The sequence below is a fragment of the Physella acuta genome, unplaced genomic scaffold, assembly GCF_028476545.2.
Source record: "Physella acuta isolate Inbredline_101_S28 unplaced genomic scaffold, ASM2847654v3 ptg000751l, whole genome shotgun sequence".
Lineage (NCBI taxonomy): Eukaryota > Metazoa > Mollusca > Gastropoda > Physidae > Physella > Physella acuta.
In genome coordinates, this window is record NW_026732269.1 from 21,785 (window position 1) to 37,113 (window position 15,329).

Here is a 15,329-nt window from a genome sequence, read left to right on the forward strand (position 1 = left end):
GAAAACTGACAGTTGTTTTTAACACTAATGTAAATAATAGAAGCAAACAAAATTTTAACGAATTTTACACAAATGCTTTTTTAATCTTCTGTTAGATGATTATTATTGTAATTCTGTACTTTGAATGTTCAGCCAATTCACAACTATTAATTAGAATTTATATTTAGTGCTGACTCACACCTCAATCCAATTCCATGAAATTAATGTTGATTCAACTATTCCATGAAATTAATGTTGATTCAACTATTCCATGAAATTAATGTTGATTCAACTATTCCATGAAATTAATGTTGATTCAACTATTTAATGAAATTAATGTTGATTCAACTATTCCATTAAATTAATGTTGATTCAACTATTCCATGAAATTAATGTTGATTCAACTATTTAATGAAATTAATGTTGATTCAACTATTTAATGAAATTAATGTTGATTTAACTATTCAATGAAATTAATGTTGATTCAACTATTCCATGAAATTAATGTTTATTCAACTATTCCATGAAATTAATGTTGATTCAACTATTCCATAAAATTAATGTTGATTCAACTATTCCATGAAATTAATGTTGATTTAATTATTCAATGACATTAATGTTGATTCTACTATTTAATGAAATTAATGTTGATTCAACTATTCCATGAAATTAATGTTGAATCAGCTTTAATCTAGATGTTTCATTCAGTGTAATTAATGTTGAGTCATTTTAATTTTTAAATCTACCTGTTTCATTCCATACAATTAATCCTCAAGTACGGTTGTGACCATAGTTAGATCTTTCTAGACATACATTCTACAACTATTTTTAATGCATTTTTAAGTAGGGTCTAAATTCAAATTATTTTTAACATCATTTTCTTATATATATATTAGCACAAGTTTTTATACACAAAATAAATTTTATTTTTTGAAGAATTTTATTTTTACTTTAATTTGAATAAATATTTATATGCATAAATATCTGCATCACTATGAGTTACATAGCGCATACATCCTATTTATTAGTTTCATATACTTACTTCTGAACAATGCAGGATTACTAGTTAATTTAATTTCAGTGAAAGTTCTTTTCTATGAATGAACATTGTATTGTAAACTTAACATTATCCAAATATTTGAGCAACTGATGTACATAAAATAAACGAAACGTTATATTTTTCTTTCCTTGCTCTTGGCGTTATTTTTTTTACACAAATCCTTACTTTCATGCGGTATTTTTACTCTGTATTGGCATTTTATTCTCATTTTGCAGTTTTTCTTTGGTCTATCAGTTGTATTGTCTTATTGTTCTTTGGTAATCTCATGTTAATGTCTGTTAGAGAAAAGGGTCTGCTGTTAGTGATGCTACATCTTGTGCTGTATAAATTTTTGTTAATCTCATGTTAATGTCAGATAGGGAAAAGCTATCCTATCTACTGTTAGTGATGCTACATCTTGTGCTGTATAAGTTAGAGTAGTCTCTCTTGTAAAACTGATTTCTAACAACTTCATTATCTAGCTATAAAAACCGTCAGGTTATTTCCTTTACAACGGGATAACTTAATTTAGTGTGTCAGGATAGGCCTAAACTTTGTGTGTCAGGATAGGCCTAAACTTAGTGTGTCAGGATAGGCCTAAATTTAGTGTGTCAGGATAGGCCTAAACTTAGTGTGTCAGAATAGGCCTAAACTTAGTGTGTCAGGATAGGCCTAAACTTAGTGTGTCAGGATAGGCCTAAACTTAGTGTGTCAGGATAGGCCTAAACTTAGTGTGTCAGGATAGGCCTAAACTTAGTGTGTCAGGATAGGCCTAAACTTAGTGTGTCAGGATAGGCCTAAACTTAGTGTGTCAGGATAGGCCTAAACTTAGTGTGTCAGGATAGGCCTAAACTTAGTGTGTCAGGATAGGCCTAAACTTTGTGTCAGGATAGGCCTAAACTTTGTGTGTCAGGATAGGCCTAAACTTTGTGTGTCAGGATAGGCCTAAACTTACATCTACTACACATGCCTCATCCTGGATTAGCCTGAAAGTATAAACTAACTACTTGACAGATTCAAAGTATTGCTGGACTAGTCTAAACTTGACATAACCCTAGCAAAGCTTTCATTGACTTGAAGCTACACAAACTTCCCACCTTATCTACACGTGAACAAGGCTTCAGCTTGAGCAAGAACAAACACCTTGTTGAATACAAAATTTGATACATTTATTCTTTTCAATTCTAAACCTGGTAAGTTTTCATTAACCTTTCTGGATTTTTGCTTCTAAAGAATGAACCTGTATGGCATTGGACAAGACAGCATAATGTCAGACCCACCCACACATACAAATCATTGACAACATAGAGTTTTCATGGCTTCATGATATATTGTTATCAAATCTAGGCATTAATTTAATACAGGATACAATGAGGAAAACATGGATTTCTTTGGTTTTTTTTTCTCCAGACAATCACAATATTAACATGGCTACAACAATCTTAAAGTGGGGGAGGGGGAGATATGCTTCAAGTGTACAGACCAATCAAGGGACATAATTAATAAACAAAATCAACATCTATTAATAGCTTTAGAACTTGTTTAAGTGATAGATGGTGAAGCAATTTTTTTAAACTTTACATTTGCTTAAATGTGATGGTAAATGTTAGAATTTATATCAAATTTTACCAAAAAAAAATAATTCTATAGGTTTTATGAGTTTTTATTTTACCCTGAAAAATATTCCAATTCAAACTGTATTTATTAAAAAAAAAATTTGCACTCACTGACTACAATTTGTTGAAAATGGATTTGTATAAACCATAAGATAATTATATCCAACTTCAAATTTAACAAAAAAAAATGTAAAATTCTGGTAGGGGCAATGAAGCAGCATTATTTTTCCAATAAAACATACACAAAAAAGAGAACCAAAAAATTTGGTTATTTATACCAAGCTAAAAAAAAAAAAGACGGAAAAGCATCAAGAAATAAATGAGACAATACCAGCATGCCATCAAATAAAACAAGAGGATGAATTAAGATCAAGTAAATGCATGTTACTACAACTGCTCACTACTGACAGCAGATCTAAGCATTGTCAATTTGACAAAGTAAAAAAAAAACATAAATAAATATAAAATATAATGCTGTCTTCCATTGATTTTGGTAACCACTAAAATATTTAAATAATGAGATGCAAATTTTAAAACATTTGATATCAACAGATAAATACATAAAAAATGATTTTTTTTTAAAAATTAATTTCTTAAAAATTTTTACCATTAAATGAAATGGAACAAATATTGATACAAATCAGACAGTACTGTATAATAGCAACATTTGTTTTTTCATGATTGTCATTATAATACTCCAGCAAGAACTAGTGTAACAGGATTCTTAGGATAGCAGTAAGGAGTTTAACAAACAGTTACCACCCCAACAGTGCCGGATTAACTCTTCGAGGTGGGTTGTTTAAACTATAAAGGTGGATAATTAAACTATAGAGGTGGATTAACTAAACAATAAAGGTGGATTAACTAAACTATAGAGGTGGATTAACTAAAATTCCCAAATACTTCTCTTAGATTTAAAAATAAAGTTTAAGAAGGGCAAAAAAGTCTCTGCAGCCCTAGACCTCTACCTTTTTACCATAGACCAACCCTTCATGACAGCAGACCAACCCTTCATGACTACAGACCAACCCTTCATGACTACAGACCAACCCTTCATGACTACAGACCAACCGTTCATGACTACAGACCAACCCTTCATGACTACAGACCAACCGTTCATGACTACAGACCAACCCTTCATGACTACAGACAACCCTTCATGACTACAGACCAACCCTTCATGACAGCAGACCAACCCTTCATGACTACAGACAACATTTCATGACTACAGACCAACCCTTCATGACTACAGACCAACCCTTCATGACTACAGACAACCCTTCATGACTACAGACCAACCCTTCATGACTACAGACCAACCCTTCATGACTACAGACAACCCTTCATGACTACAGACCAACCCTTCATGACTACAGACAACCCTTCATGACTAAAACCCAACCCTTCATGACTACAGAACAACCAACCCTTCATGACTACAGACAATCCTTCATGACTACAGACAACCCTTCTTGACTACAGACCAACCCTTCATGACTACAGACAACCCTTCATGACTACAGACAACCCTTCATGACTACAGACCAACCCTTCATGACAGCAGACCAACCCTTCATGACTACAGACAACATTTCATGACTACAGACCAACCCTTCATGACTACAGACAACCCTTCATGACTACAGACCAACCAACCCTTCATGACTACAGACCAACCCTTCATGACTACAGACAACCCTTCATGACTACAGACCAACCCTTCATGACTTCAGACAACCCTTCATGACTTCAGACAACCCTTCATGACTACAGACCAACCCTTCATGACTACAGACCAACCAACCCTTCATGACTACAGGCAACCCTTCATGACTACAGACCAACCCTTCATGACTTCAGACAACCCTTCATGACTACAGACCAACCCTTCATGACTACAGACAACCCTTCATGACTACAGACCAACCAACCCTTCATGACTACAGACCAACCCTTCATGACTACAGACCAACCCTTCATGACTACAGACCAACCAACTCTTCATGACTACAGACCAACCAACTCTTCATGACTACAGACCAACCAACCCTTCATGAATACAGACCAACCCTTCATGACTACAGACCAACCCTTCATGACTTCAGACAACCCTTCATGACTACAGACCAACCCTTCATGACTACAGACCAACCCTTCATGACTTCAGACAACCCTTCATGACTACAGACCAACCCTTCATGACTACAGACCAACCCTTCATGACTACAGACCAACCCTTCATGACTACAGACCAACCCTTCATGAATACAAACCAACCCTTCATGATTAAAGACCAACCCTTCTAGCCTACAGCCCAACCCCACCTGCTAGTTAATCCGACACTGCCTATACCCACACAACTACACAACACTAAAATATGAATGACTAACATCGACCTTCACAGACAGACTTCAAGCTTTGTAAAAATAAAAATCACAATCAAATCATGACGATGGGACTACATAGATAAATACCACTGGGGCTGAAAAAAAACATCAAATACATTAAAATAGAAATAATTTATGGATTGTCTTTTAAAAATATTTTCTCTTATAAAGCTATAGCCCGGGACAAAGGATAAATATGGTATGTTACATTATGATAAAAAAACCACTTGATATTTTTTTACAAACACAACAGTGGCACAATTCTGGCCAAACTTGTTTAAAGCTACATTATATGATAAATAAATAACTGCTCTTCAACAGCAAAGAGTAAAAACAGTATTACCAACCCAATACACTTCGGTAATGAAACCTGCTTTAGGTTGAATGAATCTAAAAAGAACAAAGCTACGCTGCATTCGTGTGTGTAAGAATCAGGTGTACAATTTTGGTAAGGCTATCTTTGTGCTAGATTTTACAGAGACAGACCTTTTTGTTACACAACATTCACATTGTGGAAGTAGCTAACAGTTCAGGCAGTTAAAAAATAATGTGAAGATCATATAAATATAAATTGTTCAATAATACTTTTTTTTAAAATCATGTATTACATTTGCTAAACATTTCTCTTGTTTTGATATAAATTAACATAAAATTTTTAAAACAAAAATTTAGAAATAGAAAAAATATGAATAAGTTATTTAATATTTTTATATGATAACTCCAACCTCCCTTTTGCTGTACATCTAAATGCAGAAACAGATGCAACTATAATCAATGGTACAACAACAAATTCAATACAAATCATTTGTTTTTGTGTTCTGATGAAATGCAATTGAAATAAAATATGGTTAAGATGTCAGTTCTATGGATAGTTTGCATACTATTATTCAAATACTTTTAAAAAAGAAACAACAAGAGCACAATAAAAAAGCTTTGTGGAGCAACTACATATCATATCTCTATCTGCTGGTGGCAGTACAACAAAGGAAGAAAAAAAAAACACTTCATCATCACAAAATAATCACAAGCAAATATACAGCCCAAACAATAGGAAACTGAACAATAAATACTGTAAGACTTCATTTGGTGTCAGGTAAAAAAAACATATCTTTGGTATAGCTCTAACTGACTTGGTGTATATATCATGAAAAAAAAACAAAAAAAAAAAAAAAAAACACTTTCAATGAATGATACAAAGAAGAAAATGGAGTAGGACTAACCCCGCAATACTGTAGTGTGCTGCCTGTATTGGCAAACAAACAATAACACAAACTACCACAAGACACAAGAAGTCTTGCTGTATTCACAATACATTCCTTCATACAGCTACAAGGGTTTGTCCATGATAAACATCACACTTTTTTGACAATTTGAATTTCTTGGCAATTTAACACCACCCTTCTCCATCATCAAAACATGTCAGACCCCCACCCCCACTAAATGATTTGCACTGCAGACCTATTCCCAAACTAAGTAGTCATTACTAAATGTATTGACCCATTTTTACAGGAATTTACAAGAATATTAAAAATTTAAAACAATTGCTAAAAATTTCTCATTATTTAAAAATTATTTTTTTAAATTGTTAACTTGTGATGATATACTTTCTGAATTCCCCCCATCCATAAGTGTGATGTCATTTACAGACCACTCCATACTGTCCTATTGTGTTCACAAAATATTCCTTCAAAAACAATGATGTAGTCCTTTAATAAAAATATTTCCTTCAAACAAGTTCCATTTCTCCCCCAGCTCAGTCACACCATCATCAGCATAAAATAATTTTCTTTACAACTAAAATCAAACACTACCAAATTAAAAGTACTTGTAAGCATTAAACATGTGCTCTCCTCTTTAGAGATTAAAAAACTTGTCAACAAAACAGCCACATGAAAAAAGACACAAATTCAGCAATTACAAAAATTAATGTTTTGTGTCATATCTCTATATCAAGGTAAACAAATTCCCAGATTCCCCAAGATCACCCCATAGATGAAAAAAAAAAACTCTGTTGCTAGGAGACCGTGTAAACAGTTCAGTAGCAACCCATTAAAGCTAGTAAAAATTTTAGATTTTAAAAATCGTTGTAACAGTACAGAAAAAAATAATCACAAAATGAGAAAAAAAAATGTAATTCTTTGGTTTGGTTTGGAATCATTTTTTCAGATATCCAGGCACGGCTGACCGACACCTTCAACAACTCTTCAAAAATATGGATACAAAAAATGTCTTTAAAAATGTACAAAACACACACACAAATGCTATAGGTATGTAGATAAAGGGTTCCCAGTCTAAGATTTCAGTGAAACATCTGACCATACTTAGCAAGAATTAGATGTAAAAACAGTATAAGCGAACATGTAATATATTAGTCAGATAATGTACAAGTATAGATACACAAGTTACAGCTTTGGTATATGTATATGTGCAGATAGATTCACTAGTCTTATAAAAACACCATTGGAAAAAACTTTTTTAACACATTTTTCTTCTTCCAGATCATTTATCTAATTTTAATTTTTCTAAAATAAATAGTTCTTAAAGCGTTTTTAATATTTCACCGGTTACTGCATTAAATTCCTAAATCGCAATTGTATATTTTTGGGGGAAAGTAAGTTCTACTATAGGTCAGGTAACCATGAAATAGCTAGTGAGGATAACTTTCAGACATTCTCAGAGTCCACTCAGCTCTGTTGAGTACTTGGCTCAAGTTGGGGTATAGTAAAGTTGGCTGGGAATTTTACTGTCTCTTATTATGCAGACAGCTCTACTTCTGCACTATGAACTTAAAAGTTCTGGGAGGATATTTTACATTTTCTATTAGCACTCTGGAGTTGCAACTTGGCAAAGTTAAAATGAGTAGTACATTCATAAAGCAGTTTCAGGATAAAGATACTAGATGCTAACTACAAGTGCAAATAAATACAAAAAACAGCACACATATTTTCAACTCTATTGACATCAAGATCTAGTGCATGAAAATCTGGTTTCCCTGTTAAATGTTGAATTCTTTTAACAAAATTCTGATGTTTTAGATTCTTGGCCAGTGTAAACTATCTTACAGACCCCCTCTAACTCAAATATAATACATTTTAAAGTAAATATTGGACGCTAAAGTACTTAAAATAGTCATATTTTTAAGCATTAATACATTTTAAATTATATCTATTTTTATTTCATGATTGCTTTTTAAATTTAAGTTTCACACTCAAGAAACCATTATATGTATGGAATCAGAGAATAAAATAAAAATATGCTTTAGACTTTACAGTGTGATGAAAGAAAAAATTTACCCGGCTTAATTTAAGAAACAAATTGAGAAACATAGCTCAGCATGTTGAGTGTAAAAAGAAAGCCGAAATCTCCATAAGAAAACCCTTTATCTACATCAGCAACTTGCTCCAACAGCTTGGGAGAAGCAGTGTCAACCTTGAATAACCAAGTTTTGATTGCTGGACAATGGCAAGTAGGATAATGCTTGTGGAATAAATATGTCATCTATGATCCAATCGATGAACAAAACAAACAAACAATGCAACAATAAAAATATTCTTAATGCTATTTGGCAGTAAAAGTTGATTGTACATTTTGATTGTGAATGCTTAAAAAAACATTACAAATTCACTACTATTTCACAAGACAGACTTGTTAAAGAAAAGTTATATGTATAAAATCTCTTATCTTAGCTTACAAGAGACTGCTGTGTATTCAAACATGGCATTAAGCATATATGTACAGTAGGATAAATAACCAATGGTACTAATTATACACTCATAACCACGATAGGAATAAGTGAGTTCTAAATATATACTGATACAAATACATAATATATTATTTTGATGGACACAAAACCCCATACAATATGAATACATAGATTTGTTTTTATGTATGATAAATCTGTTTACATGTGTCACAGGATTTCATAAGACTAGGTAGCTCACGTGGAAAAAAAATGTTTTAAAATGTAAATAAAAACAACATTGACAACAATATTGATTGTTCCGCCTGGTTAAACCCCAGGGTTGGTACTGGTAGAGGGAGGTCCGTGGAACCAGCAGACCGGAAACCTGGACATTAGTGTGCAGATTTCAACATGCTGGATAGTAAAGAATACTCTTTGGATAAAGCCTCGTCGTCAAGCGAGACGGACGACGGTGGCACAATTCTGCCGTCAAGCATGACAGAAGATGGCGGCACAATTCTGCTGATGTTTTCCTCCTCACCACATTTGTGACGTGGCCTGGCTTCCTCCCTGGCCAGGTAGGCGTCGGTGCTGGTGCATCCCATGGTGACTGGCGAGGCAGTGGAACTGGACTTATCCTCCTCAAACAACATGCCTTCGTGTTTCTGTTTGACGCCAGTGGGAGGGGAGGTGGGGGTGGATGACGATGGTTTAACAACACAGGACTGATCAGCCCTGAGCATCGATGACGACAATGCACAATGTTTGACACAAACTGAATCCGATACATTTAAATCCAGGAGGAAATTGGGCAAGTTGACCGCTGCACCAGATTCTGCTTTATCCACGTCCAGTTTCCCATTGACAAGTTTACTTTTAGACAAATCCTTCGGACTAGACAAAGTTTTGTCCAGCTTCGGACATTTGCTCGGGGATGGGGAGTAATCCATATCCTGCTGGTCAGTAGTTCGGTTTGACTTTTGCGGGGAACACGGCCTCTCAGTTCCAGAGTTGAGTGAGACACCCTCCTCAGGTTCACCGTCCTCCCTCCTGACCGAGCTGGACACAGAACAGTCCGACCGGTCTCTGCTGTTCTTCCCCGGGGACCCCTCCCCGTACAGGGAGGTTTCCGTGGATGAGTTAGCTTCCAGTATCAGAGTACCAGAATCACAAACAGGACTAGATTTTTTCAGGTTGGCCTGGGCTATCCGCAGCAGATCCGCTTCGTTCCTCACCACCCACCTCAGCTTGCCCACTGACATGATCTCAATCTCCTGGTCACCAAACAAGAGGAGGTTCTTCTCATACCTGGCTTTGGATATGTTCAACTCGTGGGACTTGGACCCACATTCTGGATATGTTTCATGGACAGAGTTCTCAACGTCTTTCTTTGGGTTCTCCACATCCTTCTCATTGGCTTTCAGAGAGCTGGCTGGGAACTTCTCACTCGAGGCTCTGGTTTGAGATTTACTGCCTTTACTGTGGCTCCCTCTAGACCCGCGTCTGCTGGTCTCTTTAGTCACATGGTTCTGATGGTTGGCCTGAGATGGTGCTGGCTGGTTGGGGACAGATTTTTTGGGCAGTTCTTTCACTGGGCTGCTACTCTTCTCCCTGCTCGTTTTGTCAGCTGGTTCTGATTTGACTTTATTAGGCGAGGACAGATCTAAGGGGGTGGGGATGCTCATGTTGGCTGCAGCGGCCGCCGCTATGGCAACCGTTCCAGCTCCGCTCCACATTGGCTGCAGGGGGAAGTAACTCATCATGAACGGCTGGGATGCAAGGTGCGGGGCGGCAAACCGTGGGTTGGCTGCCATGATGGAGGCAGTAGCAGAAGACAAACCTCTGTCTGGAAGATTGTAATCGTACACTGGAGATAGAATTGGGTTGTATGGGAGGGGGAAGAGTGAGGCATTGGGTGGGGCGACTGGGGATGGCCTGGAGTTGGCCGTGGCTGAAGAGAGAGCGGAAAGATTAGTTTTACTTCCAGCAGAGCCGCGGGTCGCAGTGGACGCGGTGGGGCTCCAGCCGTCTCTAGTACCAGACTTCCTGCCCCGTCTTCTGACCGGCGTCTGGTGGACGCTCCCTGCGGTGGAGACTGGCGGGGTGCAGGGGGACGTTGAGGTTTGCTGCGGTTGTCGCTGTTCTTCACAACTGGTTGCTGGGGGCTGGCAAGAAATGGCTGGAGAGGTGGGCTTGTCTAGACTGGGCATGGAGAACCAGCTGGGCTTGTGTATGGTCAGGTTACTGGCTTTCTCTTCCTGCTGTTTCACTTCTGAGTCCTGCTCTTTCTCTTCAGGTGCTGGAGGCTTTGCTAACTTTGTCCACAGCAATGACGACACAGAGTTGGACGAGTTCTGCGGGACCGTGTCACTCAGTAAACTTGCCCCGTGAGATAAATTAGATATGACATCATTGAGACTAGGCCTTGCATTTTCTGATTTTGATTTTTTAACAACCAAGTCAGACGTTGGACCCGAACTTGCACTTTTTTTACTTCCTAGGTCACGTCCGTTAACAACAGAATCTCCTTCCAGACCCTCCTTGCTGGAGACAACATCTTTCTTGCCTAGTGTAATAACCATCAGCTCCTTCTCCTCAGTACAGACCCCATTACTCCCACTGTCCTCATACTCCTGTTTGACAACAATGACATCCCCATCATATGGCACATCACAACCAACAGTTAATGGCGTACTTTTACCATTGTCCGTTTCCTCTTTCACGACCAGAGTTACAGATAAATTATGACTAGAATCTACTGCGGCCTTGACCTGTGTGTCCAGGGAAGTAGCGCTGACAATGACCAGGGGTTTCTCTGGGGCAGACTTAGCGGCATCCTCCCCAGACTTGGCCTGTTTGTCTGCGTGGGGGCCTGTCTTGGACAGGTCAACGGACCCTGACCTGGGTTGACAATCAGGTTTGGGGCTGTGAGCCGAGTTGGAAGGTGAGGTGGACAGGTCCACGGTCATGTGAGGCATGGTGGCGATGTACCTCTGCATGGCTTCTGCGTCCAGTCCCAGCTCGTCCATCTGAAGGGCAGAATAAAATGTTAGCATGGGGTACAATACATGGCACTACATGCACTAACAAAGTACAAACAAAACATAATGGGACAGACATGGTAAAAACACGGTACTAGATAGTACAAATAGGGTAAACATGGTACTCAAAATATTCTATACACATAGTACTAACAAGGTACAAACATTTACATATAAACTACAGACATGGTACAAATGCAGTAAAAACATGAGGCAAATAAATATACTTATGACAAACATAAAATATACCTACAAATAAAGTTGTGAGTGTAATACAAACATCAAAGTAGAAATAAATCAAAACACATGAACAAATTTAACAATAATAAACACCCCATACTCCTTTAAAGTGACTATTTTTTATTTTTTTTCTCTTCCATTAATTTAGTCTTGAATGTACAGTAGAAAAATATGCTGCTGCTAAACAATGATTGCAATTATAGGTTAGAGGGGAGACTAAATAACAAAACACACAGTATCCTACCTCATCCCCATCCCCTCCTATATCATATCCTCTGCGGTGTGTCAGGGTTTTATCTCGAATAATCCGGTTGATGGATGAAATGCTGGGTATGTTCTTCTCCGAGCACACGTTGTCCTGTAGCAGTCTGTGATCAAACAATAACCTATTGCATGACAGTGACATTTGACAAGCACAGAAAAATACTTCTAATTTGATTTACAAATGGCAATTCTATTAGATCTCAAGATATAAATTACATTCTCACATTAAAGTTAAGATAAAACAACCTTAAGCTTTTGGTAAACAACCTACACTGAATAAATAAACCATAAAAAAGTGTTCAAAACACTAGCTCATTTTTTTTATAATTATAATACAAATTTATTAAAGATAAAAGGCTAAACTCCCCAACTAACCAATGAAAGGCTACCAACTTTTGTCTAATCTCCCCAACAAACTAATGAAAGGCTACAAACATTTGTCTAATCTCCCCAATGAAAGGCTACCAACTTTTGTCTAATCTCCCCAACAAACCAATGAAAGGCTACCAACTTTTGTCTTATCTCCCCAACAAACTAATGAAAGGCTACCAACATGTGTCTAATCTCCCCAACAAACCAATGAAAGGCTACCAACTTTTGTCTAATCTCCCCAATGAAAGGCTACCAACTTTTGTCTAATCTCCCCAACAAACCAATGAAAGGCTACCAACTTTAATCTCCCCAACAAACCAATGAAAGGCTACCAACTTTTGTCTAATCTCCCCAATGAAAGACTACCAACTTTAATCTCCCCAACAAACCAATGAAAGGCTACCAACTTTTGTCTAATCTCCCCAACAAACCAATGAAAGGCTACCAACTTTTGTCTAATCTCCCCAACAAACCAATGAAAGGATACCAACTTTTGTCTAATCTCCCCAACAAACCAATGAAAGGCTACCAACTTTTGTCTAATCTCCCCAACAAACCAATGAAAGACTACCAACTTTTGTCTAATCTCCCCACCAAAGCAATGAAAGGCTACCAACTTTTGTCTAATCTCCCCAACAAACCAATGAAAGGCTACCAACTTTTATCTAATCTCCCCAACAAACCAATGAAAGACTACCAACTTAACTCTAATCTCCCCAACAAACCAATGAAAGGCTACCAACTTTTGTCTAATCTCCCAAGCAAACATCTGAGGGTTGTCCATCTTGTACTGCTTGACCATGCTGACCACATCAGGGGTTGTCACCTTGGGTTTGCTGCCACCTATCTGGCCGGGGTTGATGCTGCCAGTCTTTCTGTACCTGCAACATTTTACAGAGGTTTATTTAAGGTAACACTAGGCAGTTCACAGAAAACAGATGAATTAACAAAATTAATAAAACCACACAATTAACAGAGAACAGACGAATAACAAGTTAACAAAACCATACAGTTTACAGAGAACAGATGAATTAGCATGTTAACAAAACCACAGTTAACAGAGAACAGATGAATAACATGTTTACAAAACAATACAGTTTACAGAGAACAGATGAATTAGCATGTTAACAAAACCACAGTTAACAGAGAACAGATAAATAACATGTTAACAAAACCACACAATTAACAGGAACAGATGAATAACATGTTAACTATACAGTTAACATGAACAGATGAATAACATGATAACTATACAGTTAACAGAGAACAGATAAATAATGTTAACAAAACCACACAATTAACAGAGAACAGATGAATAACATGTCAACGCCACAGTTCAAACCCACCTGTTGAGTATCTTGCTCACACAACCATGTGACACCTGCAACTGGCGACTAATCTCACAAGGACGGATCCCCTGCAGTGCCAACTGCAAGATCTGAACCCTCAGATGGTCAGGCAGAGGTCGGCCGTTTGTGAACTCTCTGCCATACTGGTTGATGTTCCTACCACCTGGTCAAAGAGATGTCAACACTGCTCACCATGGGCTAAACTTACTGTAATAACTTGTTGTATTGAACTAATTGAACTAATTATCTAAGCTATTAATTAGTGGATTATCCTATCATGTAATTTAATGGTTTAACTTCTCCTAACATGAGCATGGGAACACTGATCACAATCTCTTCCAATGGAAAAGGTAAATTTCATCTGCCCAATGGTCAGAAAAGTCCTTTATTTCACTTGCTCAAAAGGGTTTAGATAACCAATTCATTAACTTGCTAAAAGTAATCAACCATTGGTAAATAGTTTCAAGATTTTATATCTAAAGATCTGCATTCAAAATGTCTTAATTAAACAAAATAAATAACAAAAGATATTATTAATATATTATTTGATACACAGGTATGAGTTGAAAAATTCAAAATGTGAAAAAAAAAAGTTTTTGAAGGGAAAAACTTCAAGCTGAACATTTCAGGAGGTGAAAGTAACAAAAAATTAACACCTCAAAAAGTGGAACAAACACAAGATGAACAAAACACAAAGCAAACACTTGAGGAGGTGTAACAAACTTGTCCTTACTACCAGAGTGTCGTATCCTGCCTTTCCCTTCCTTCTTGGTGCTGTCAGAGCCATCATCATCAGCATAGCCACCGTCATCCAGGTCAAAACTGTCGTCACTGCCATCCTCACCTCCCCCACCCCCACTCAAAGCTGCTGGTGTTGAGGTTGGGGGTGCAGCATTCTCCCCATCTTTAGATTCACCAGCCTGGAAGTTCAATCAAATGTGGATCTATTTAACCAATGATACCCATTTGCAACAAAAAAACATAGGAAATAGGCAAGGAACTTAAAAGATTCATGAAAGACTAGTGTTGATATACATGCATATCTATAATATAAGATTTACAAAGACTATTGTTGACCTAAATACATATTATCCAAAAACACAAGAGAAAGACATCTATTTAACATTCAAACCACTGGCAAAAACTGTTTATCAGCATACAATGCCAGCCAACTTATCACTAGCTGGGAAGTGCTATAGCAACTAATGGACTTCAAGAAAATGACTAAACAATCAATACTGACAAAGGTTCTGACTGATAATATCTGACAATCGAAATACAAAAATTTTCTGGATGAACTAAAGAATGCAGAGATGTTGGTCTGGAAGACATCAAAATACACAGCTGGGGAATGGCCAGA

At 37.0% G+C, this 15,329-nt stretch overlaps 1 protein-coding gene across 1 annotated transcript in view; it reads right to left on the bottom strand.

Annotated features, from left to right (window-relative positions):
* Positions 1 to 8,354: 8,354 nt before the first annotated feature.
* Positions 8,355 to 15,329, bottom strand: part of LOC131950302 (uncharacterized) — a 40,824-nt gene continuing 33,849 nt past the window's right edge. Inside the window, exons 5-9 of the mRNA XM_059312406.1 lie at positions 14,703 to 14,889; positions 13,967 to 14,132; positions 13,364 to 13,501; positions 12,229 to 12,352; positions 8,355 to 11,732 (exon numbers count right to left, since the gene is read on the bottom strand). Of these exons, the coding sequence (XP_059168389.1) occupies positions 9,096 to 11,732; positions 12,229 to 12,352; positions 13,364 to 13,501; positions 13,967 to 14,132; positions 14,703 to 14,889 (3,252 nt within the window). The 3' untranslated portion in view covers positions 8,355 to 9,095. The remainder of the gene's footprint in view (positions 11,733 to 12,228; positions 12,353 to 13,363; positions 13,502 to 13,966; positions 14,133 to 14,702; positions 14,890 to 15,329) is intronic.